The sequence below is a fragment of the Lepisosteus platostomus genome, chromosome 9 (assembly GCF_059453375.1).
Source record: "Lepisosteus platostomus isolate fLepPlt1 chromosome 9, fLepPlt1.hap1, whole genome shotgun sequence".
NCBI lineage: Eukaryota > Metazoa > Chordata > Actinopteri > Semionotiformes > Lepisosteidae > Lepisosteus > Lepisosteus platostomus.
Window position 1 is genome coordinate 3,325,001 of NC_142619.1, and position 24,577 is coordinate 3,349,577.

A 24,577-nucleotide genomic window follows, 5' to 3' on the forward strand; every position below is an offset into this window, starting at 1 on the left:
ATCTCTCAGACACACAGCGGGGCTGCTTGTTCCCCCCTCCTACCACCCGTTGTGCAAAGTCGTCGCGCAGCCGCGGGAGGCCGCGTGCAATGCGCGTATTATCGGGAAGGAGGCGGAAGATGGAGAAAAGCGGGAGGATTCTTTAAGATCTCATTCGAGATAACACTTGCACCTTGCCGTTTTTGGTACTCTCATGCGCGACTGCTGGGTTTTGCGTTTCCATCGTGATAACGAAGCACCAAGTGCGCCTTTTTTTTTTAACCGAAGCCGAAACCCAGTTGACGACGATCGTTTCTTTCACATGTCATTAGGGGTAGCTGCTACAGGGTGCCCCCGGTCCCCAGAGCGACCTCTTTGAAGTCCCCAGGCTGCCGGGACGTCTCGGAGTTCAGCTGCTAAGCGCCGATAAAGCTCACCCGGATTGACACCGTTCTCTGCTTGCGCTCCTAAATCGGCCAACGGTCATAGAAACGCGGCTCAAAACAACACAAAACAAAACAACTCGAGCTACCGAGTCTGCGAGGCGAAGTAACGCGCCCGGGGTACGAGACACCCAGCCGAGTTCTGCCTAGTCAGTCAGAGAGAGCGTTTTCTGCGCGCTTGACACGCCGGGGTGCCGGGGTCTTACCAGCTCGATGCCACGAACGTCCCTGAAACGCACCGCCTCCCGCACGCTCCTCGGGGGGTGGTCGGTGAGGAAGACGCCGTCGCCGCCCAGCACCGCGTACATGAACGCCTTGTTGGCCGTGTCGGAGACGACGACGCACGGCTCGTAAGCCCGGATCTCCTCGTACACCCTCCGCTCGGTGTGCCTCTTGAGGAACGAGTCCAGCCGGCTGTTCCTCGGGCACGGAAAGCGGTCGGCGTAGCTCCCGGCCATGGACGAAGAGAGAAAACGGGGGCGGGGGAGACCTCCGAAATCTTTCACACCTGTTTCTCAACCGGGTGTCAGGCAGAAGGAGCAGCTTCAGCGCCGGCTAAGCGGAGCTCCTAGTCTCCAGTGCCTGTCTTACACCCGGTGACGCGCACGCTCTTCTGATTGGATCGAGACTTTTCGCGCAAAACACGCCCGCAAAATCGGGCACTGCCCCCCGCGCGACCATTCTGTACCCCACGAACACAGGAGTGCACAGGAGGGGCACCCCTCTAAATAGGAGGCGCAGTGTCTCCTCAGGGTCCTGCGTAAAACTGAACCAAGGCGTCTTTTTTTTTCCCCGCACAAGAAGCACCTCTGACGGTTACCACTACCTCCAGCGCTTTCCAACGAGCCGAAACACAGGCAACCTTTAACGTGAACTAAGCTCCTATTCGCGACTGGCTTCTGGAAATTATCCCTGGTGTGAGTGTGTGTGTGTGTCTGTGTGTGTGTCCTGCGACGGACTGGCCCTGGTGTGAGTGTGTGTGTGTGTCTGTGTGTGTGTCCTGTGATGGACTGGCCCTGGTGTGAGTGTGTGTGTGTCTGTGTGTGTGTCCTGTGATGGACTGGCCCTGGTGTGAGTGTGTGTGTGTCTGTGTGTGTGTCCTGTGATGGACTGGCCCTGGTGTGAGTGTGTGTGTGTCTGTGTGTGTGTCCTGTGATGGACTGGCCCTGGTGTGAGTGTGTGTCTGTGTGTGTGTCCTGTGATGGACTGGCCCTGGTGTGAGTGTGTGTGTCCTTGATGGACTGGCCCTGGTGTGAGTGTGTGTGTGTCTGTGTGTTTGTCCTGAGATGGACTGGCCCTATTGTGAGTGTGTGTCCTGTGACGGACTGGTCTTGGTGTGAGTGTGTGTGTGTGTGTCTGTGTGTGTCCTGTGATGGACTGGCCCTGGTGTGAGTGTGTGTGTGTGTGTGTGTGTGTGTGTGTGTGTGTGTGTGTGTGTTCTGTGATGGACTGGCCCTGGTGTGAGGGTGTGTGTGTGTTTCCTGTGATGGACTGGCCCTGGTGTGAGTGTGTGTGTGTCCTGTGATGGACTGGCCCTGGTGTGAGTGTGTGTCCTGTGACGGACTGGTGTCCTGTCCATACCCCACCTAGCGCCTGTTGCTTGCCGGGACAGACTCCGGCTGCCCCCACAGCCATGAAATACAATAAGAAAATATTATATAATTTATTATTTATATTATTATATTACAATATTACAATATTATATTATAGGAGGCAAAAGTTGAGTGCCATTCGCAATAAGGTCCACCGTCTCACAGGTATAGATGTTGGAGGAACAGTATGAAATCATCACTTCTTTAGTTTAACATAGTGTTTCTATCATCACTGTTTTTTTTAATCAATTGTACTGTAACTTTTTACCTTTGTAGTTTGTGTTGGCGTGTAGTTTTCTGAAAGGTCTTATGCGTATATATACAAAAGAGGTTCGTTTTTAAGGATCTGTTCAAAACAAACCACGTTTCGGGGGTACGAGTCAGTAAAACAGGAAGTCTGGAACAAACACACTTAAAAGTAACTTTATTGTAAGGGTTGTAAAAAAACATTCAGTGCATGTCTTAAAATATTTATAGCGAATTCACTTCCCGTTTTAACAAGACATGAAGTTTCTAACTTAATAGAATTCCTTTTACAGAAAAACACCAAAAATGAGTTTTAAAATAATCGGATTTCACACACCCTTGAAAAAAAAACGTAGATTGCTTCCAATTCATGTTAAGTATGCTATATAAGGCTATCGTTGAAGAACAAGGACGTGAAAGAATTTATACGTAACAGGTGCTGTTCCATCGAAGTTAATTTTCCGTCTACAAACGCTGTATCCTGTGGCTGTGCTGCCCCCTAGCGAATACATGGAACAAATACAACCCGCCCGCTACCCTCCCGGTGTACGACGCTGGGCGATAGGGAACACCCGCAGGAAAACAGACTCTGGTAGCTGTTCAAAATACGTGGTCGCTAGCAACCGGATGAGTGGCCATGTGTGTGATCAGCCGCTGTCTGGGCACGGTGGGTGATGACGGGGGTCTCCGGTGAGTCGCGTGTGTGGGACACAGCAAGCCTCAAGCCCTCAAGCGAATCCGAAGAGCTTGGCCAGAGCAAACGCGATGCCCCGCGGTTTCAGCTCTCTGAAACGTCTGTCGAGCAGCCGAGCCGATGACCTGCACGCGGGGGTGCAGTCAGGAGAGGATGAATTTCTTCACGCGAAAGTCATGCACAGCCGGATCACAACCGGTGCGTAATGTAGGTCCATCTGCTCTGAATTGCAATGAAATGAAAGGGAAACACGGTGCTTTTCTCTACTGGCTGTGAATAGACGGCATTTCTGTTTTTCAGATTGCTGTTTCAGCTGATAACCTCTTGCCCTTTGCATTTGTGTGTGTGTGTGTCCTGGCCCAGGTGTTTGTGTGTGTGTGTGTCCTATGATGAAGTGACTCTGTTGTGTGTCTGTCCTATGATGAACTGACTCTGGTGTGAGTGTGTGTGTGTCTGTGAGTGTCCTGTGATGGACTGGCCCTGGTGTGAGTGTGTGTGTGTCTCTGTGTGTCCTCTGAGGGACTGGTCCTGGTGTGAGTGTGTGTGTCTGTGTGTGTGTGTGTCCTGTGATGGACTGGCCCTGGTGTGAGTGTGTGTGTGTCCTGTTATGGACTTGCCCTGGTGTGAGTGTGTGTGTGTGTCCTGTGATGGACTGGCCCTGGTGTGAGTGTGTGTGTGTGTGTGTGTGTGTGTGTGTCCTGTGATGGACTGGCCCTGGAGTGAGTGAGTGTGTGTGTGTCCTGTGATGGACTGGCCCTGGAGTGAGTGTGTGTGTGTGTGTGTCCTGTGATGGACTGGCCCTGGTGTGAGTGTGTGTATGTCCTGTTATGGACTTGCCCTGGTGTGAGTGTGTGTGTGTCTGTGTGTGTCCTGTGATGGACTGGCCCTGGTGTGTGTGTGTGTGTGTGTGTGTGTGCGTGTGCGTGTGCGTGTGCGTGTGCGTGTGTGTGTGTGTGTGTCCTGTGATGGACTGGCCCTGGTGTGTGTGTGTGCGTGTGCGTGTGCGTGTGCGTGTGCGTGTGCGTGTGTGTCCTGTGATGGACTGTCCCTGGTGTGAGTGTGTGTCCTGTGATGGACTGGTGTCCTGTCCAGGGTGTACCCTGCCTTGTGCCCATTGCTCACTGGGATAGACTCCAGCTCCCCTGCGAGCCTGTACTGGATGAAGTGGTCAGAAAGTGGAGGGGCAGCTTCCTTCACAGAGATCCGATCAGTCAGCGTCGTGCGCAGCCGATTCCTGCTCCTGAGTTCCTACTTTGGGGCAAAACAGGCTGCCGGGACCTCCGGCTCGCTCAGCCAGATAGAAGACGGGCCCGATGCCCACGCCCAGGTTGGGGAAGGACAGCAGAACCGGCACCACGCTGCAGCACACCGAGCCGACGGCTCTCGGACCGCACGCGTCCAGGAAGGGGGCGAGGCAGAGCACGGGCGCGTAGGCGGCCAGCGCGGCGGCCAGCACGCCGCAGACGCTCCGCGCAGCCCCTCGCAGCTCGCCCGCCGGCTCCGGCGGAGCCCTGCGCGCCGCCAGCGCCAGGGACGCGCCGCACAGCAGCATCAGGGCGAACGCGGCGGGCAGGAAGCAGACCAGGCTCAGGACGGTGGTCTGCAACGGCTTGTGGTAGGAAAACGCGCTCATCGACGCGGCCAGCGCCCAGAGGGAGGCGGCGCAGAGCAGGCGGTGCCAGCCGTGCCCGAGGGCCCGGGGCCGGCCGGGCGGCGCCAGCGCCACGCAGCGCTCCAGGCAGATGACGATCAGGAACAGCGGGCAGCCGAAGAGGTTGAGGCCGTAGAAGGCGCGCACGGCGCCGGCGGCGCTGTCCGACCCCGGGTGCAAGGCCAGGTAGGCGTCCAGCGGGAAGCACAGACAGTACAGGGCGCCCAGCCCGGCCAGGTTCGCGAGCAGGACCTGGGAGAAGGACCACTTGCTCTTGCTGAGCAGCAGGAGCCAGAAGAGGGCGCCGTTCGCCGGCAGGCCGGCCACCAGGGCCACGATCTCCACGGACAGCCAGGCCCTGTAGCCCCCGGGCATGGCGCCGCAGGCCGACACCACGGCGCTCATCGCGAACGGCGGGCACGACGCGTTGCCCGTGAGGTTGGCGCCGGTGCGGGGCGCCGGGCTGGGCTCGACGCGGTCCATCGGGCCGCCGCGGTCCCGGAGACGGAGAGGACCCTGGAGGGGGGGGAAAAAAAGGAAAAAACAATCAATAACTAAAATAATATCCCGCGCCTTTGCCAAACACAGTCTATCCGAGCCGCCGCCCGAGACGTTGATGAAAGGAGAGGCGCTGGTTCGGGGCGATCACTGCCGGCTTCGGAGCTCTGATTTGAATGGCGTGTGAATATGCAAAGACAAAGACACCGGCCTCGAACCGGGGTCTGTTCTGCGCCACTCTTTATAAATAATAATAATAATAATAATAATAAAAATAATAATAATAATAATAATAATAATAATTGCTTACGCTTATATAGTGCTTTTCTGGACACTCCACTCAAAGCGCTTTACAGGTAATGGGGATCCCCTCCACCCCCACCAGTGTGCAGCATCCACCTAAATAAATGTACTTCAAACTCTCCGGCTCGTCTGCGCCTTTTTTTGTTTTGTTGCAAAAATGCCCCCCTCGCCCCTCAAAACAAAAGAAGACTGTGCTTTTTTTTCTGCAGACTTCCATTCGGAAAACGTTCAGCGGAGGAACTCGGTACGACGGAAGCAGCGGGGATGTGTGAAGACATTCCCAGACCTCTTAGTCTACCGCATTGGAATTCCAGTTAAAAACGCCAAATCCGGATCTCATAAGTACCCGGGAAATCACTTTTATTTTACTTTTATTTTACAGTCTGCCCTGCCATTCGTGGAAGACAACTTGTCTGTTTGATCTGTTTTAACTCCGTTCCTCGGGGAATAAACCTTTACTTGTCCCATTCAGCTGCTCTGTTGACACTGGCAATCGGAGTTTCCGATACCTAGACTGATAGCAGGAGGCCCGTCCTCACGCCCTGCGTTGTAGCGCACTACAGGAGGCTGGACGAAGTTTCTCCTATTCATTGATTCATCTCCTTTCTAAAAACAAAACAACTTCCAGCAGCGACACCACACAAACTGGAGGAAAAAATAATAATAATTCGTCTAATGATGAGATCGTCCAAACCATAAAAAACCCCAACGTGTGTTATTCTTAGCATTTTGGTAGCATTTAGGGGTGGAAAGGTTGAAAGGTTTCTGTTTTCAGGGCTGAAGCGTGGAGCCACGGGGAAATCATGCTTCGCTTAAACAAATGTAGTCAAACCTTGACGAGTTCAGGCACATTCGGTGCAGATGTTTGTGTATCGGCGGAAGCACGCACACGCCTCCAACGGACTGTGAACCTCACCTCTCTTTGAACTAAGAAAGGTTAAAAAACAAAACTCCTGTTTGTGAACGACACACGTACCCGGATCTGCACAGAAGTCCAGCAATCTTCAGTAATCTGATCCCGCCGCGCACAACTGCAGAGACGGCAGCCCGACAGTCCGTGGCGGTTAATCCGAGGATCCACGGGGTGTTTCCCTCTGTCGGGGGTCGTGTTGTCGAAGTCGCGCTGGTGGGCTTGGTAAGGAAAGAAAACAGACGATTCCAGAAGTGAGGTTTGCGGTCTTTTAGCGGGAAGACGCCGTTTGTGACTCTCAATCTATCAGGATTGAAAATCATCGCGAATTCCAGCGTCTTTAAAAAAAAAAAAAACTCATTCACCCAACGCCTTGAAGTCAAGGCAGTTCGTGGAATGGAAATGAATGATCGTGGGGAGAGACCGTCTCTCTGGACCATCCACTCAGAGCTCTTTCCAGGTCAGGGGGAATCCCACTACCCCCACCAGTATGCAGCCCCACCTGGATGATGCTCCAGTCCTCTCCCACACACCAGCTCTCAGTGGGGAGGAGAGCAGAGGGATGGAGCCAGTTCAGAGAGGGGGGTTATTAGGAGGCCATGAGGGGTAAAGGCCAGGGGGGGAATTTGGCCAGGACACTGGGGTAACACCCCTACTCTTGTCGAGAAACACCCTGATTTTTAATGACCACAGAGAGTCAGGATCTTGGTTTTACGTCTCATCTGAAGGACGGCGCCTGTTTACAGTCTAGTGTCCCCGTCACTATACTGGGGCATGAGGACCCACACAGACTGCAGGGTGAGCGCCCCCTACTGGGCCCACTCACACCTCTCCCAGCAGCAGCCTCAGCTTTCCCAGGAGTCTCCCCTCCAGGTACTGGCCAGGCTCCAGTTGGGCTGCCAGGTCCAATTTACCTACCAGTGTGTCCTGAGACTGTGGGAGGAGGCTGGTTCACCTGGAAGTAACCCACGCCAAGATGGGGAGAACATACAAACTCCACACAGACAGCACCCTGGGGCCCCGGAGTTGCAAGACAGCAATGCTGACTGCTGTGTCACCCTGCCACCCCAACTCCTATCTAACACACTGAAATAGAACAGTGTTGTGCATGGTGGTGGTGCACTGTAACTCTCAACATATGTTCAGCCCTGGGAAGCTGTTCATGACTTCTGGGCTAAAACCATGTACCTTAACACTGACAGTGAGCCATTAAGCTGACAGTTTATCTTTAATCCCCTGAGGCTGTGCAGTATAGTGGGTAAGTCTCTGGTTTCCTAGCAGGTAGGTTGCGGATTTGAGTCTCTGTTCAAGGATTTCTAAGGGAGATGCACTCAATATCCCCACCATTCAGAGTCAGAAAAAGAGTTTAATTTAAACCTCTTAACTTTTCAGCTTGTGAGCACCAACCCCTTTGAGACACATCAAAACGAACTGAGCTCTTACCCAGCCGATATGGAATACGAGCTAGAAAGTGGGAGGGCTCAAGTTTAATCATCACCTCTCCTTTGTACTAATGTATCAAAAGGCTGCAGAAACACACTCCCTATTTCATGATGCAAACTGATATTAAATTCATATCAAAAGGCGGAGGCTGTTTTTACACTTAAAATAATTGACAGTAAAACAATGTGGAAATAATTCAAAGCCATCTCCTTGGACAGAAGAGCTCCCCTCTTTCCTGACTAGACTGCAGCACAATTCTGAGCTTCTGTCATCAGTCTGCTTGCTGATGACATTAGCTTGGTTCTTGGTCCACTGATGGACAAAGCACACAAGAAAGCTGTGAGACATAGAGGTAGGCATGATCCCAATTCTGGGATAGTTCTTCCCTAGTAATGCGCTGCCTTTCCGAGACAAACGTCCAACGAGAGATTCGCAAAATCCATCTCCGAGGGTCAGTAGGGGCACGACGTCGCCCTACGTGTAGCTTGAAGTGAAATTAAAACCAGCAAACGTGACACTGCGACCGCGGAACACAGCGTTCAACTGACCTGAGATGGAGACACGAGGAGAAGCTTCTCCAGCTGAGCGCTGTCCTTCACGTCCTCCTGCCTGGTGGCGATATCCACAGAGATGCCGATGGCTTCTCCTCTGAGCAGGGAAATTTGCAAAACGGCGTCATCCACCGCCTGGGCGCTCCTGCGCTCCGAGAGAGGCAAACCGCAGACTCGTTGTGAAACCAAGGCGGATCGCTGGAAACTCAACAAAAATCTCCTTGCTTTTTTCTGCTAGACCCTCTCATCTGGCATGGAAGAGAGCCGTCACAAGGAGCACTTTTTTTTACAGGCTAGTTTATCTTCAGACTCTCAGACCACAGCTCGTCAGGCACCGCTGGGAGATCGCTGTCATTTTGGACTAGCCATGATGTCCCGGACCCACTCGATCAACATGTTCTAAGGCCATGCAACCTAACCCGCACTAAGGCCAGCGTGGGTTTGAAAAACATCAGTCAACTGTTGAGGACTTACACATCCCAGAATAGGTGGAATCTTTAAGGGTTTTTATAAGAACTAACAATAATGTCCATCCAATTACTTTCTGGACCCTCCACTCCGAGCTCTTCCCAGGTCAGGGGGAATCCCACTACCCCCACCAGTGTGCAGCCCCACCTGGATGATGCTCCAGTCCTCTCACACACACCAGCTCTCAGTGGGGAGGAGAGCAGAGGGATGGAGCCAGTTCAGAGAGGGGGGTTATTAGGAGGCCATGAGGGGTAAAGGCCAGGGGGGAAATTTGACCAAGACACTGGGGTAACACCCCTACTCTTCTCGAGAAACACCCTGGGATTGTTAATGAGCACAGAGAGTCAGGACCTCGGTTTGACGTCTCGTCTGAAGGACGGCGCCTGTTTACAGTCTAGTGTCCCCGTCACTATACTGGGGCATGAGGACCCACACAGACCGCAGGGTGAGCGCCCCCTGCTGGCCCCACTCACACCTCTCCCAGCAGCAGCCTTAGTTTTCCCAGGAGTCTCCCCTCCAGGTACTGGCCAGGCTCACACCGGCTAGGCTCCAGTTGGGCTGCCAGCTGGGAGCTGCAGGGTGACACACCAGTCTTATCACAGAACACACACACACACACACTCACACCAGAGAGGGGGGTTATTAGGAGGCCATGAGGGGTAAAGACCAGGGAGGGAATGAAACCCAGTGTAGCAAGGTGAACATATATGATTTCAGACATAACTTTTCCAGTCGTTGTATAGACTTATACAAACCTAGTTCTTGCAGCCTGGTTTGCTGAACATGTAAATACATATAGTGACCAATTTCCCTAAGAATCACAAACCTGAACTTTCTGAAAGTGGAAGAGCTGCAGTACACATCTATTTAAATCATTTCCTAGTGGACCATGAACTGCTGCTTTCAAAGCACATTCCAGCTGGGCTGCTGCCACAGTGCGATTTTCCTTCTGAAGAGATGAAGAGATGAGTTTTTTTATTTTTAATATAGAATTTCTTCAACCCTCTGGACACAGTGTGTGATGTCTTGATGTGGACTGAATTAATCCACCTACTCATTTTCTTACCTTTTTACAGGGTTGCAGGTGAGCTGGAGTCTATCCCAGCAAGCAATGGGTGCAAGGCAGGATATACCCTGGACAGGACACCAGTCCATCACAGGACATACACACACACACTCACACCAGGGCCAGTCCATCACAGGACACACACACGCACTCACACTCACACACACACACACACACACACACACACACACACACACACACACACACGCACTCACTCACACCAGGGCCAGTCCATCATAGGACACACACACACACACCAGGGCCAGTCCATCACAGGAGACACACAGACACACCAGGGCCAGTCCATCACAGGACACACACACTCACACCAGGGCCAGTCCATCACAGGACACACACACTCACACCAGGGCCAGTCCATCACAGGACACACACAGACACACACACACTCACACCAGGGCCAGTCCATCACAGGAGACACACAGACACACCAGGGCCAGTCCATCACAGGACACACACACTCACACCAGGGCCAGTCCATCACAGGACACACACACTCACACCAGGGCCAGTCCATCACAGGACACACACAAACACACACACACTCACACCAGGGCCAGTCCATCACAGGACACACACAGACAGAGGTCAATATTCCTAGAAGCCAATTAACCTACTGACTATATGTCAGAGCTGTGGAAGGAAACCAGAGGACCTGGAGGAAACCCATGTGAACTGGGGGGGAGAACATGCAAACTCCACACAGACAGCACCCCGAGAATTGAACCCGGGACCCCAGCGTTGCAAAGCAGCAACGCCGACCCCTGTGGCACCACACCACCCTCCTCTTAACTTACTGTTAACATATGCAAAAGCATTAAAATGAAGCCTATTTGGGCACAGTGACTGTGACATGCCGGCCAACTGAATTACTGCGTATAAACTGAATACTGAATACTGTCATCCATATCCACTGCCCACAGGTAGGTCCTCTTCCGGACTGTCTGGTTTAGTGCTGGTGTCCATTCATGCATCCGAGAGGGGCTCAGATCAGCCTGGCATGGTGTCTTATCATGTTTGGGAACTTCAACCTGCAGCAAAGGACAGCCTGAGGGGCTGTTGAGGTGAGAAGAACTACGAGCTTTCTCTGCTTTCTCTGGAGTGTGGGCGGACGACACAGAGGAGCAACTGCTCTGTGAAGCCCTATGCCTGTGTGTACCAGTACAGTCGGGCCCAGTTTACCCATCAAGACCAGTGAGGGGGGCAGTGTTGCTCCTGTGTGTACCAGTACACTCGGTCCCAGTTTACCCATCAAGACCAGTGAGGGGGCAGGCAGTGTAAAGGCAGTGTGTGCACACAGCCAGGCCAGCTGCAGTGCTGTGCTGTGCTGTGCTGTGGGTTGTGTTGTGCTGTGTTGTGCTGTCCTGTCCTGTGTTGTGTGTTGTGTCTTGTGTTGTGCTGTGTCTTGTGTTGCATGTTGTGTTGTGCTGTGTTGTGTTGTGCCGTGTCTTGTGTTGTGTTGTGCTGTGTCTTGTGTTGTGTTGTGCTGTGTCTTGTGTTGCGTGTTGTGCTGTGCTGTGTTATGCTGTGCTGTGCTGCGTTATGCTGTGCTGTGCTGTGTTGTGTTCTGCTGTGCTGTGTTGTGTTGTGCTGTGCTGTGTTATGCTGTGTGTTGTGTTGTGTGTTGTGCCGTGTCTTGTGTTGTGTTGTGCTGTGTCTTGTGTTGCATGTTGTGTTGTGTTGTGCTGTGCTGTGTTATGCTGTGCTGTGTTGTGTTCTGCTGTGCTGTGTTGTGTTGTGCTGTGCTGTGTTATGCTGTGTGTTGTGCTGTGTGTTGTGCCGTGTCTTGTGTTGTGTTGTGCTGTGTCTTGTGTTGCATGTTGTGCTGTGGTGTGTTGTGCTGTGCTGTGTTGTGCTGTGTCTTGTGTTGCATGTTATGCTGTGCTGTGTTTTGTTGTGCTGCGTCTTGTGTTGCATGTTGTGCTGTGCTGTGTTGTGCTGTGTTGTGTTGTGCTGTGTTGTGCTATGCTGTGTTGTGTTGTGCTGTGTTGTGCCATTGACCCCTCACTGTTTTTACTGTCCTCTGTCCTCTTTGCATACATGCACCCGAGAACCAGCTCCTTTCACTAACAAAACCTCCCGCTTCGGAAACACAAACCTTGAGGAACCGGACTGCTGGAAGGAGAAAAACCAAACCCGTCAGGCGATGGATTCGAAAAACAAACAAACGCCTCTTTATTTGGTGTCGTTTCCACATCTCTGTGAAGCAGTGGGTCCCAGTCCGGGTCCTGGGTGAGATCATCCAAGCCTTCATTGATCTAAGAAGTTGCTTTATTGGAATATTTGCATTTTGTTTCAAGTCATAAATTCGGGGGTTTTATTTCACTCCCAAACTACGCTGGTTAGAGCTCTGATGTGTTGAAGAGCTGGGAACTAGCAGCTCAAATAATAATTATAATAATAATAGCTTACACTTATATAGAGCTTTTCTGGACACTCCACTCAAAGCGCTTTACAGGTAATGGGGATCCCCTCCACCACCACCAGTGTGCAGCCCCACCTGGATGATGCGACGGCAGCCATAGTGCGCCAGAACGCTCCCCACACATCAGCTATCAGTGGGGAGGAGAGCAGAGTAACTCACAATCACCCTGCAACTCACAACTGGCAACCCACTGAAGCTAAGCAGGTGTGAGCCTGGTCAGTACTGGATGGGAGACCTGGGAAAAACTAAGGTTGCTGCTGGGAGAGGAGTGAGTGGGGCCAGCAGGGGGCGCTCACCCTGAGGTCTGTGTGGGTCCTCATGCCCCAGTATAGTGACGGGGACACTAGACTGTAAACAGGCGCTGTGCTTCGGTCGAGACGTAAAACCGAGGTCCTGACTCTCTGTGGTCATTAAAAATCCCAGGGTGTCTCTCGACAAGAGTAGGGGTGTTACCCCAGTGTCCTGGCCAAATTTCCCATCGGCCTTTATCAATCATGGCCTCCTAATAACCCCCCTCTATAAATTGGCTTCATTACTCTGCTCTCCTCCCCACTGAGAGCTGGTGTGTGGGGAGCGTTCTGGCGCACTATGGCTGCCGTCGCATCATCCAGGTGGGGCTGCACACTGGTGGTGGTGGAGGGGATCCCCATTACCTGTAAAGCGCTTTGAGTGGAGTGTCCAGAAAAGCGCTATATAAGTGTAAGCAATTATTATTATTATTATCCACACCCTGTAGTAGAATCATTGCAGACTGCTGTGTGACCTGCGCTCTTATCATGGTTAAGTCAGCGAAGGGTTTGATGGTGCAGCTGAGGGCTGGACTGGACCAGAAACCAGCAGGTGTGTTTGTGTGTGGGGATCACCAGGACTGGGAACCCCCTACCGCAGAGGCAGAGTGTGGCAGCAGCGCAGTTTTCTCCAACGTGGGTTCGGACAAATTCAGCTGTGATGTGGCCGCGCGTCCTGCCAGCAGGCTCGGCGGGAAGGCACGGTGTCGGCTCTGATCCGCTGGCGTGTGTGACGGGGCCTCGTTCGGCGTTCGGTCGAGCTGTGCTGCGGAGGACTCCTGCTGTGCGGGGTGCTTGCAGAGAGACTGTGAGGCCTTTCAGCCCCACGGAAAGGGGGATAATGAGCTGTCAGGAACACTTCAGCACTCTATCTGGCCCTCCTGGTGTGGGTTTAAACACTCCTGAGCCAGTTTCTCTCCGTCCCTTCTGTTTGAGGTGACACAACAGGTTGACCAGAATTCGAAAGCCCAGTGAGAACGATTGTACCCAGAGGGCAACGGCAGAAGACGCCGTACACTTTTGCGTGTCCCTGTTTGTTCTTCGAAAAGGGTCTTTTCGTAAGAGATTCAAACTCACTCCCAGCCTCGACTGGGCTTCGCTGTGGTCTCTGGCTGCCCTGCCAGACTGGGACTGTACCACCGACAGAGACCGCCGATGAACTGCTCTGGGAATCGAGAGAATAGGAAAGGGCTGGACTCTGAGGTACAACTGTGAGGCTGGTGAGGGCTGTCCTGACGCTGGAGTCTCTCTGGGGCGCAGAGGGAGGTCGTCCTGATGCTGGAGTCTCTCTGGGGCGCAGAGGGAGGGTGTCCTGATGCTGGAGTCTCTCTGGGGAGCAGAGGGAGGGTGTCCTGATGCTGGAGTCTCTCTGGGGCGCGGAGGTAGGGCGTCCTGATGCTGGAGTCTCTCTGGGGAGCGGAGGGAGGGTGTCCTGATGCTGGAGTCTCTCTGGGGCGCAGAGGGAGGTCGTCCTGATGCTGGAGTCTCTCTGGGGCGCAGAGGGAGGGTGTCCTGACGCTGGAGTCTCTCTGGGGAGCAGAGGGAGGGTGTCCTGATGCTGGAGTCTCTCTGGGGCGCGGAGGTAGGGCGTCCTGATGCTGGAGTCTCTCTGGGGAGCGGAGGGAGGGTGTCCTGATGCTGGAGTCTCTCTGGGGAGCGGAGGGAGGGTGTCCTGATGCTGGAGTCTCTCTGGGGAGCGGAGGGAGGGTGTCCTGATGCCGGAGTCTCTCTGGGGAGCGGAGGGAGGGTGTCCTGATGCCGGAGTCTCTCTGGGCCGCGGAGGGAGGGTGTCCTGACGCCGGAGTCTCTCTGGGGAGCGGAGGGAGGGTGTCCTGATGCCGGAGTCTCTCTGGGGAGCGGAGGGAGGGCGTCCTGATGCCGGAGTCTCTCTGGGGAGCGGAGGGAGGGTGTCCTGATGCTAGAGTCTCTCTGGGCCGCGGAGGGAGGGTGTCCTGATGCTGGAGTCTCTCTGGGGAGCGGAGGGAGGGTGTCCTGATGCCGGAGTCTCTCTGGGGAGCAGAGGGAGGGTGTCCTGATGCTGGAGTCTCTCTGGGAAGGGGAGGGAGGGCGTCCTGACGCTGGAGTCTCTCTGGGGAGGGGAGGGAGGGTGTCCTGACGCTGGAGTCTCTCTGGGGAGCGGAGGGAGGGTGTCCAGATGCTGGAGTCTCTCTGGGGAGCGGAGGGAGGGTGTCCTGATGCTGGAGTCTCTCTGGGGAGGGGAGGGAGGGTGTCCTGATGCTGGAGTCTCTCTGGGGAGCAGAGGGAGGGTGTCCTGATGCTGGAGTCTCTCTGGGGAGCGGAGGGAGGGTGTCCTGACGCTGGAGTCTCTCTGGGGAGGGGAGGGAGGGTGTCCTGACGCCGGAGTCTCTCTGGGGAGTGGAGGGAGGGTGTCCTGATGCTGGAGTCTCTCTGGGGCGCAGAGGGAGGGTGTCCTGATGCTGGAGTCTCTCTGGGGAGCAGAGGGAGGGTGTCCTAGTGCCAGAGCCTATGGGGTGTGCTTTGAGGCACTCTGTGGGCTACTCTTTGGGGTACATTGTGGGGTAGATTGTGGGGTACATTGTGGGCTACGCTGTGGGCTACACTTTGGGGTACATTGTGGGGTACATTGTGGGGTATGCTGTGGTGTACACTGTGGTGTACACTGTGGGGTATATTGTGGGGTACATTGTGGGGTACGCTGTGGGGTACACCGTGAGGGCTGGCGAAGGCCGGCAGGAGCTGCACAGGGCCGGGGGGTGGCCGGGGGGGCAGGTGGAAGTAGACGGGGGCTGTGGGGGTGGGGACCCGCTGGAGCACCACATGGGGGTACACCGCGCGGCCCCCCCCGTCGTAGCCCAGGCCCGGGAGGGGCACCCTCAGCAGGTTCTCCTGGCTCCTGTCGAGAGCAGACACGGACATCAGCACGTTTCACCATCTGTAGTCCACTACAGCTACCAGCTAATCACCCGGGGGAGGGATGGGTGTTTGCCCGTCCTGCCTTCTGGCAACATCCGGCAACATCCGGCAAGATCCGGCAACATCCGGCAAGATCCGGCAACATCCGGCAACATCCGGCAACATCAGGCAACATCCAGCAACATCCAGCAACATCCAGCAACATCTGGCAACATCCAGCAACATCCGATGGATGCTGCACATTGGTGGTGGTGGAGGGGAGTCCCCATTACCTGTAAAGCGCTTTGAGTGGAGTGTCCAGAAAAGCGCTACATAAGTGTAAGCAATTATTATCATTATTATTATTATCCGGCAACATCTGGCAACACCCTGTTGCTGTTTGCATAACATTAGTTTTTTTTTACAGGACAGGGCTGTTAGCCTTGTGCCCGACCTCCAACACGGAGGACCCGCCCGCTGCCCGACGTGGGACACGAACCCGCTGCCCCGAGATTGCGAGTCTCGCGCTCCACCAACAGAGCCAGTTACGCCCCCGGAGTGAGGAAAAGTGATCCACTACGGCCACTGCTATAAAACGAACCCATTCCCCTTCCCCGTCTCCGACTGGTCCTTTTCAAATCGTCCCGTTTCGGCAGGCCGTCCCGTCGAGCTCGGCAGCGAAACATGAGCCGGGGGGCAGCCGGGAGCAGGACGCTGCTTTACACAGAGAGAGGCCGGAGTCTGGAACGGGGGTCCGGCCGTGAAGCGCCTACCTCTGGTAGCCGCGGTTTTCGTAGCCGCCCAGGGCCCCCAGGAAGAGCGGGGCGCCGGGGGCCGGCAGGCGGGGGTCCAGCCGCTGGGAGAGGCGTTTTGCCGGAGTGCTTCCCCACTCCTCCTCCTCGTCTTCCTCCTCCTCCTCCTCCTCCTCCTCCTCCTCCCGGTCGAACCAGCAGGCCGGTCCCGGAGCGTGCCCCTTACTCCCCTTCAGCCTGCACAACAGCCACCAACACACAGACGAGATAATCCCGCGATTATCCGAAACAAGCATGTGAAAAGGGGGATTAAGAGCCGTTGCACAATAAGAGCCAAATCACGAGTGTGCTCTCGTGCTCTCGTGCTCTCGTGCTCTCGTGCAGGCTCGCACGGACATTCTGGAAGTGCCCTCTGGAAGAGAGTTTTCCTCTGCACCGGTGCACTTTGCCAGTGCTCCTGCCCTGCGCGCGTGACGCCTTTCTGCTCAAGCACGCCTCAATAATAATAATACAGTGTGTGATCTCCTGTCCCAGCCTGAGGAACAGACAGTGAGCCTGTCTCTCAATAATAATAATACAGTGTGTGATCTCCTGTCCCAGCCCGAGGAACAGACAGTGAGCCTGTCTCTCAATAATAATAATACAGTGTGTGATCTCCTGTCCCAGCCTGAGGAACAGACAGTGAGCCTGTCTCTCAATAATAATAATACAGTGTGTGATCTCCTGTCCCAGCCCGAGGAACAGTGAGTCTGTCTCCCAATAATGCTCCTTCTGTCTTATTTTACTTTTATTTGTTGTTTCGATCCATGTGAATTTCATTATTTTATTTGCTTTGGCAACACTGATTGCACCCAGTGGCCGTGCTAATAAGGCACCTTGAATTGAATTGAATCGATACTTCTTTACACTCAGAGTGGTGGGAGTCTGGAACGAGCCGCCCGCGCTACGTGGCCAGAACCAACAGGCGGATCAACGGCCCCTCCAGCTCGTCGCCGTTCTCGCCCCTCAGCGATGCGCTGCTGGGAAGGATGACACCCACAGGCCAGCTGAGTTTCTCATCACGTCACCTCCGGCGCAACGGGGCTGGGGGCAGTCGAACCCGCGCAGGGAGTCTCCTACCTGTCCCGGGCCTCCCGCCGCCCGCCGTGCGCCCGGACCCGGGCCCGGGCCCGCCTCTCCCGCACGCAGCAGGCGATGAAGGCGGCGGACGTGGCGAGGATGACGAGGCCGCTGGCGACGGAGATGAGGATGGCCAGGTGAAGCCCGTGGTCCTTCGGCTTGGGGATGGCTGGAGGGGGAGGGGACACAGGGGCTCACCGAACGAGGTCTGCCGCACGGATCGGAGGATCGGAGACCCGAGACTGGGACGTGTTGGCCCAGTGATGACCCTTGGCTGATACGCAAGGGACATCTCAGCTGCGTAATCCATCCATCCGTTTTCTAACTGCGTTCTCCTGTACAGGGTCGCGGCGGGGGGGAGCTGGAGTCTATCCCAGCAAGCAATGGGCACACGGCAGGGTACATCCTGGGCAGGACACCAGTCCATCACAGGACACACACACACACTCACACCAGGGCCAGTCCATCACAGGACACACACACACACACACTCACACCAGGGCCAGTCCATCACAGGACACACACACACTCACACCAGGGCCAGTCCATCACAGGACACACACACACTCACTCCAGGGCCAGTCCATCACAGGACACACACACACACACTCACACCCGTACCAGTCCATCACAGGACACAGTCACACCAGGGCCAGTCCATCACAGGACACACACACACACACTCACACCAGTACCAGTCCATCACAGGACACACACACACCAGGGCCACTCCATCACAGGACACACACACACACTCACACCAGGGCCAGTCCATCACAGGACACACAGACAGACACACACTCACACCAGGGCCAGTTTTCCCAGAAGCCCACCAGCATGTCTCTGGATCGTGGGAGGAAACCCACATACACTCAGAGAGAACATGCAGACTCCACACAGACAGCACCCCAGGAACCGAACCCAGGGCCCCAGCGCTGCGAGGCAGCAATGCCGACCCCTACACCACTCCACTCCAGGGAGCAGACACCACCCCAGCTGGCGCATGTCGGGGTGCAGACACCCCCCCGGTCCACCCAACACCTTCCCTACCTTCGCACTCCGGCGGCCGCCTGCTCCACTGGGGGCCCCCAGCCTGGAGGACGCAGGTGACCCTCTCGCTCCCCACCAGCTGGTACCCCTCCTGGCACCAGAAGGACAGGACCGAGCCCACCGAGGTGCCGGAGCCCTCCTCCACCCGGTGCGCCCCGCGCTGGGGGGGCGGCTGGGCTCCACAGCCCGGGCCTGCAGACAGGGGGGGACAGAGCTCAGCCGGCCGAAGGACGGGACACTGACATCTGAGCCAACCTGCCCCCCCCACTCCCACTCCCACCCCCACCCCCGACAGCAGAGACGGAGCGACCGAGCTGAGTCTAGATAGATAGATAGATACTTTATTGATCCCGTGAGGGAAATTGCAGTGCAACAGCAGCTTAACACACACAACACAGCCACAGTGTAACGAATTATATACTAATAGTACAATACATTCAATACAATACAAGAGTTACTCACAGTCCGGACACACAAGAGGAAACTAGAACAGAACAGTACACAGAAAATCGTATCACACGTATGAATATAAATATAGATGTAACCATAGATATAAATATAAATATAAATATAAATGTATTGCACAGGTCCCTGGCATATATTGCACAAAAGTGGTTGTAAACGGGAAAAAGAAAAAGAAAAAGAAAAAGAAAAAGAAAAAGAAAGAGAACAGATGTAGCAGTATATGTGTATATGCGTTTAGTCCAGAAACAGGGCCCAAAGTATAGGTGGCTCGAACCCGGGACTTCCGCGTCTCTCTGCAGCGACCTAGCCCCGTGAGCCAAAGAGAGTCTGTGTCCACACCAGCAGAGGCCTGCTCCAAAAACAACCCCACGCCATCCAAAATCTGCCTAAACCCTCCCACGCCGCAGACAAACGGGCCCTTTTCAGAACCCGTCCACACGCGATAGAGCCTCTAGCGACCTCTAGTGGCAGGACAGGTGTAACTACCATAGTCCTGGCTGCCACACCTATTTTGTGGGCCAAACCATTAATGCCACTGGGGCGGGGCAGTGGCTCTGTGGCTCAGGACCTGCGCCTGTGGCTGGGAGGTTGCCGGTTCAAATCCCGCAGCCGGCAGAGGAATCCTACTCCGTTGGGCCCCCTGAGCGAGGCCCTTCACCCCAGCTGCTCCAGGGGTGCTGTATAAATGGCCGACCCTGCGCTCTGACCCCCAGCTTCTATCCCTGTCTGTGTGTCTCCTGGAGAGCAGGCTGGGGTCTGAGAAAAGACACATTCCTCATGCAAGACACTGTAAAGGGTTAATAAAGTGATGATATTATTATTATTATTAATAATAATAATAATAATAATAATAATAATTCCCTCCACTGACAAGGCCCTTGTCAGGACACTCCACTCTTAACAGGTTATTAACAGGGGGGTTATTAGGAGGCCATGATGGGTAAAGGCCAGGGGGGGAATTTGGCCAGGACACTGGGGTAACACCCCTACTCTTGTCGAGAGACACCCTGGGATTGTTAATGACCACAGAGAGTCAGGACCTCGGTTTTACGTCTCATCCGAAGGACGGCGCCTGTTTACAGTCTAGTGTCCCCGTCACTATACTGGGGCATCAGGACCCACACAGACCGCACGGTGAGAGCGCCCCCTGCTGGCCCCACTCACACCTCTCCCAGCAGCAGCCTCAGCTTTCCCAGGAGTCTCCCCTCCAGGTACTGGCCAGGCTCACACCTGCTAAATTTGTGATTATTATTCTTTATTGATATTCATGATGGCTCGTTAGTGAAATACACTGTGATCATTCTTGTTGTTATCTGGTACCCAGAGATTAAGAACGTACGATGGGTTACAAAAGAGAGGAGGTCATTTGGCACATATAGCCCATTTGGTAGTGAGAAGCCAATATGATCCCAGGATCAAATTAAGACTTTTGCTGAGAGACGCCGGGGTATAACATTTCTGGGCAGCTTGTTCCACACTCCCACCACCCTCTGTGTAAAGAGGTGCCTCCTGTCCCTGACTGGAGGAGCTCACCCAGCTGTGCCTGGAGAGAAGCCAGGGTATCGGCTTCAACCACAGGGTTGGCCAGCTTGTTCCACACCCCCACCCCCCGCTGTGTACAGAAGAGCCTCCTGTCCTGACTGGAGGAGCTCATCCAGCTGTGTCTGGAGAGAAGCCAGGGTATCGGCTTCAACCACAGGGTTGGCCAGCTTGTTCCACACCCCCACCCCCCTCTGTGTACAGAAGAGCCTCCTGTCCCGACTGGAGGAGCTCACCCAGCTGTGTCTGGAGAGAAGCCAGGGTATCGGCTTCAACAACCTGACTGGGCAGCTTGTTCCACACCCCCACCACCCTCTGTGTAAAGAAGTGCCTCCTATTCTTGGTTTTAAATAGCTTTCCACTAGGGTCCTCTGGTTTGTATTTCACTGTCGGTTCAGAAGAAATCTGTAGGGTTTACTTTATCAATACCTCTGAGGATTCTGGATAACACTGATCAGATTCCCTCACACTCTTCTCTGTGTAGACTTTTTTTTTACCTACGCGAGGTGCACACAACCCTCCCCCCGTCTCTGAGCGAAGTGAAAAGACGCAGGCGGTGGGTCCCGAGGTCGAACGGGTGAACGACCAGAGGAGAACGGAGTCGCGTCACGTTACGGCGACCGAGGTGCCCTGTTCACAATTTTTCCTCACTGCGCTTCACGAAGCAGAACTTCTTTCGAGCAGTTGTCGTGCGAAACATACGAGGCGATGAAAACACACACACACACACCAAAAACAAATAGACACTTTCTCCTTATTCGGCAAATCTTTGATACAGTAGCTACGTCAGCACGCAGAGGCTGCAAAGGAACAAGTTAAAGGTTTATTGCAACAACGTTGTGTTCTGTTTCTTCTGATTTCAGCACGGAATAGACCTGTTACTTAAATCTTACAGTCGAGACGCCGCGCTGAAGCACCAACTGGAGACTTATAGGAAAGTGACGTAATGCCTGAGGCGCCGCGCGGGTTTGAGGGGTCTCTCGGGTGTCAGGGTCCCTGCTGGAGACGGGGGGCGGCGGCGCCTTACCTGACACGCCGGTGCTCACCGCCGCGGTGGTGTTGACGGGGCCGCCGCCGCCGCCGGCCTTCTGCAGGAAGGGGTCCGCGGACGACGCGCGCGCCGGTGGGGGTCCCGGGGGGCACCCCCAGGCGAGCCACGCCAGCAGGAGGCGCCACAGACCCATATCCAGCGCAGGGCCGCGCTCGGAAGGGCGGAGAGGGAGCTCCCTGCGGGCGCCGGGTAGGGCCTCTCCCGGAGCTCAGAAAGAGCGCTCTGTCCCGCTCCCCCCCCCCAAAAAAACCCCAACAACCGAGAAGCTTCTTGTCCCTTCGTCTGGTCTCTTTGCGCTCCCTCCCACCTGCGCTCCGTCTCCGCCCCCGCCTCGCTCTTCGGAAACTCGCACCCAGCCCGGCCCAGACCCGCGTGTCTTCAAGCAGCAGAGCCGGACCAACGGCGTCTTGGTTTTCCGGTGCTTTCGCTCCGGTCTGCCGGACGAGCCCGGGACGAGCGCCCCGGGGTGGGGGGGGAGAGGGGGGGAGGACTGATCTGCTTCCAGCGATCCGCGGCGAGACGCCCTTCTCCCTCCTCCATCCCCCCTCCCTGCGAGCTCAGGCAGCCGGCAGCCTCTTGCGTAACCGCCACCCGTGCGCTCCTGCGGTAAACCCTGACCCCCCGCCTCGCGTGTGCGCCCATGTGTGGCCCCGTGTGGCCGCGCGTGTGAGCCACGGACTGCCAGGGCTCTGCTCAGGCTCCGGCAGGCCGAGTCAACTGAGCGACGACACGAGTCAGACCTGCATTCGCTGCTGTCCTTTTTTTTTTTCTTTCGTGTTTTTCTTTTTTTGTTTTGGCCGCTTTGATCCCGTGAGGGAAATTGGGGGGAATCATGAACCGATGATGAATTGGATCTGGAACAAGGACCCCGAGGTCCTACAGTGTCCTGGCCTGAATGCTCAGCTGCTTCAATCACGTGTAAAATAGCCAATATAGTCCTGTTTCCTTGGCGTCTGTTACTCGTGGTTCTCACTGTTTCAAGACAAGTACCAATATGTTGACGCCATCAGTCAGGCATGACCTCAGGACTGAGAAACGCGGATCTGAAATCAAAATACTCGGGTTCTGCACACTGTCGTCCATGCTGCGTTTCGTAATGAACGGTAACCATCGCAATAATCCCCCCCAAAACCAGTTGCAGCAGATCTCAACGTGACGCCCGGAGATCGCAACGGATCTAAAGCGCAATGCAGTAGTGACCGAGCAAGCCCAACTCGCTGTCTCCGGGGAATTGTTTCAGAAAAGGGAGATCGAGCGTTAAAAACGCATTTTTCCACCTGTTCCCGCGATACCCCTCCCTCCAACGACGCCAAACACCGGTTTCACCGGTCTTATTGTTTCTCATTTTATAAGCACATAAAAAAACGACGTCGCAGAGCCATTAATGCTACTTAATTAATGGCCTCTGGGAGGGGGGGTCTGTTCTACAAGCTGTGTTTAAGCAAGGGACTGAGATACTTTAACGAACAGGGAGCTCGGGGTCTCCTAGGGTACCGTGCTCTTAGAAAATTTCTCTGTGGTCCTTACTTTCAGGTGCTTTCTGACACTTCCGTCTGCTTTCATCGTTGTATTTCCGCGGAAAGCGTGGATGATAGTGGTTGGTTGTTTTTCTTCATTTTAGCAACGCAATTGTGTGTGTGTGTGGGGGGGAAACGCACACTTCTTCCGTGACCAGCTTGAGCCTGAATCTTTTATAGCCCGAGAGCTCCTTAAGGGAAGCCGTCACTCCAATTACACTCGGACGCTCCTGATCTGCTGCAGTCTTCGTCTCGGACATCTGCTCCGCGTTCCGGCGCGCACACGGGGTGTGTACTCGGGGCTGCCGGCGCACGGTCACCCCACTCCCGACTATCTGGACGCCCCGAGAAAGTACGCGCAGGCACGTGGACTTCCAGCTGGCTGTTCGACTTTTAAAGACGCAGTCACCTGTCACCGCGGGCCCGTGCAAGCTCTTTGTGTTGAAGTGTGTACAGTGTGTATCATTGGGTTGTTTCTGCCTGCGTTTTGCATCAAAATACCAGCCCCGATTCCTTGTATAGGTACGTACTTGGCGAACAAACTGATTCTTATTGACTTACTTTAAAACGTCAAATGTAGCGTTTTCCAAAACACGTGTGCTGTCTCCGGTTGAGGATTTTCTTCGTTTTCGACGAAAGAAATGTAAGGTTTGCATTGTAGATATTCTGTGAAGACATATATTTAAAATGAAATGTCCTGTATGTATTATTGCTCTTCGCATGTTCAAGCGAGTAACTTGTTTGTCTAAGGCAGTGTGATTTTAAGCCATTTGTTTTCATTTAATTTTTCTTTAGATCTGACTTGGCTTATTTAGCATGGGTGCACAAGTCTCTGGGGGGTTTTGGAAGGAGCACAAAGGGTTAATCTGAATGATGATCTGATGACCTTTTCCCACAGCTTCTTCCAATTCAGGGTCATGGGGCAGCTGGAGTCTATCCCAGCAAGCAACGGGCACAAGGCAGGGTACACCCTGGACAGGACACCAGTCCATCACAGGGCACACACACACTCACACCTGGGCCAGTCCATCACAGGACACACGCAGACACACACACACAAACATGTATTCATTGATGTATTCATTATTACATCCTAATACTGAATTTTCCTGCAGCAGAATGAACCCTTACTGGCCATAAGCCTCACAACAGCGAGTATTAAATCGAAAGGGCCAATCCTATTAAGTATTAAGGGTTTCATAAGAACTAAGACAATAAGGCTTAAAGTTATGCAATCTCTGCTAGGCGGCTGTTCGACGAGAACAGTCACTGGGAGCACAGTTTCTGAGTGGTGCTTCTCTGCTGTGGAGACTGGTGGTCTGTAGCACTGGGGAAGTCTTTTCTTCCTGAGGTCGAACAGTTGTTAGTGAGCGAACCTCCATGTCAAGCCCAGAGAGCTGGCTGCCACCTGGTGGACAGGGGACGATGCTGCAGCTGTCTGCGTTTTGCACCGAGCCTTCCTTTTACTGCCCACATTTTACGGGAGCTTTTCTCTCCTTTAAAAGGGAGTGTGATTAAAGAAGGCACCGACGTACTGCACTCCTTCAAATGAGAAACTCTGGAAATATAAAAACCATGACATGTATATTTCAGGGTCAGGAAGAATCAGCGTTGACGAGCGCAATTCAGACCGCGA

The 24,577-nt window shown here is 54.3% G+C and overlaps 3 protein-coding genes and 1 long non-coding RNA gene across 9 annotated transcripts in view; all 4 read right to left on the bottom strand.

The window, feature by feature from the left end:
- c9h12orf56 (chromosome 9 C12orf56 homolog) overlaps nt 1-1,012 on the bottom strand; it is a 22,550-nt gene extending 21,538 nt beyond the window's left edge. Inside the window, exon 1 of one of the 6 annotated variants that reach the window (XM_088646481.1) lies at nt 629-1,012. In XM_088646481.1, the coding sequence (XP_088502607.1) occupies nt 629-880 (252 nt within the window). In that variant the 5' untranslated portion in view covers nt 881-1,012. The remainder of the gene's footprint in view (nt 1-628) is intronic. The other 5 variants (XM_088646478.1, XM_088646479.1, XM_088646477.1 and 2 more) reach the window with 5 other exon arrangements.
- Nucleotides 1-24,577, bottom strand: part of LOC148654406 (uncharacterized) — a 127,180-nt gene that overhangs the window by 21,538 nt on the left and 81,065 nt on the right. The gene's annotated exons all lie outside the window — the stretch shown is intronic.
- LOC148654407 (P2Y purinoceptor 2-like) lies at nt 2,422-5,119 on the bottom strand. Its single transcript, XM_088646541.1, has one exon. It carries the CDS (start codon nt 5,086-5,088, stop codon nt 4,162-4,164), a length of 927 nt encoding a protein of 308 aa, XP_088502667.1. The 5' UTR covers nt 5,089-5,119; the 3' UTR covers nt 2,422-4,161.
- Nucleotides 12,014-22,945, bottom strand: LOC148654408 (uncharacterized). Its single transcript, XM_088646524.1, has 5 exons — nt 21,401-22,945; nt 18,370-18,561; nt 17,320-17,488; nt 16,222-16,437; nt 12,014-15,449 (listed from the first exon to the last, which is right to left on the bottom strand). The coding sequence occupies exons 1-5, from the start codon at nt 21,555-21,557 to the stop codon at nt 15,047-15,049; spliced, it is 1,137 nt and encodes a 378-aa protein (XP_088502650.1). The 5' UTR covers nt 21,558-22,945; the 3' UTR covers nt 12,014-15,046.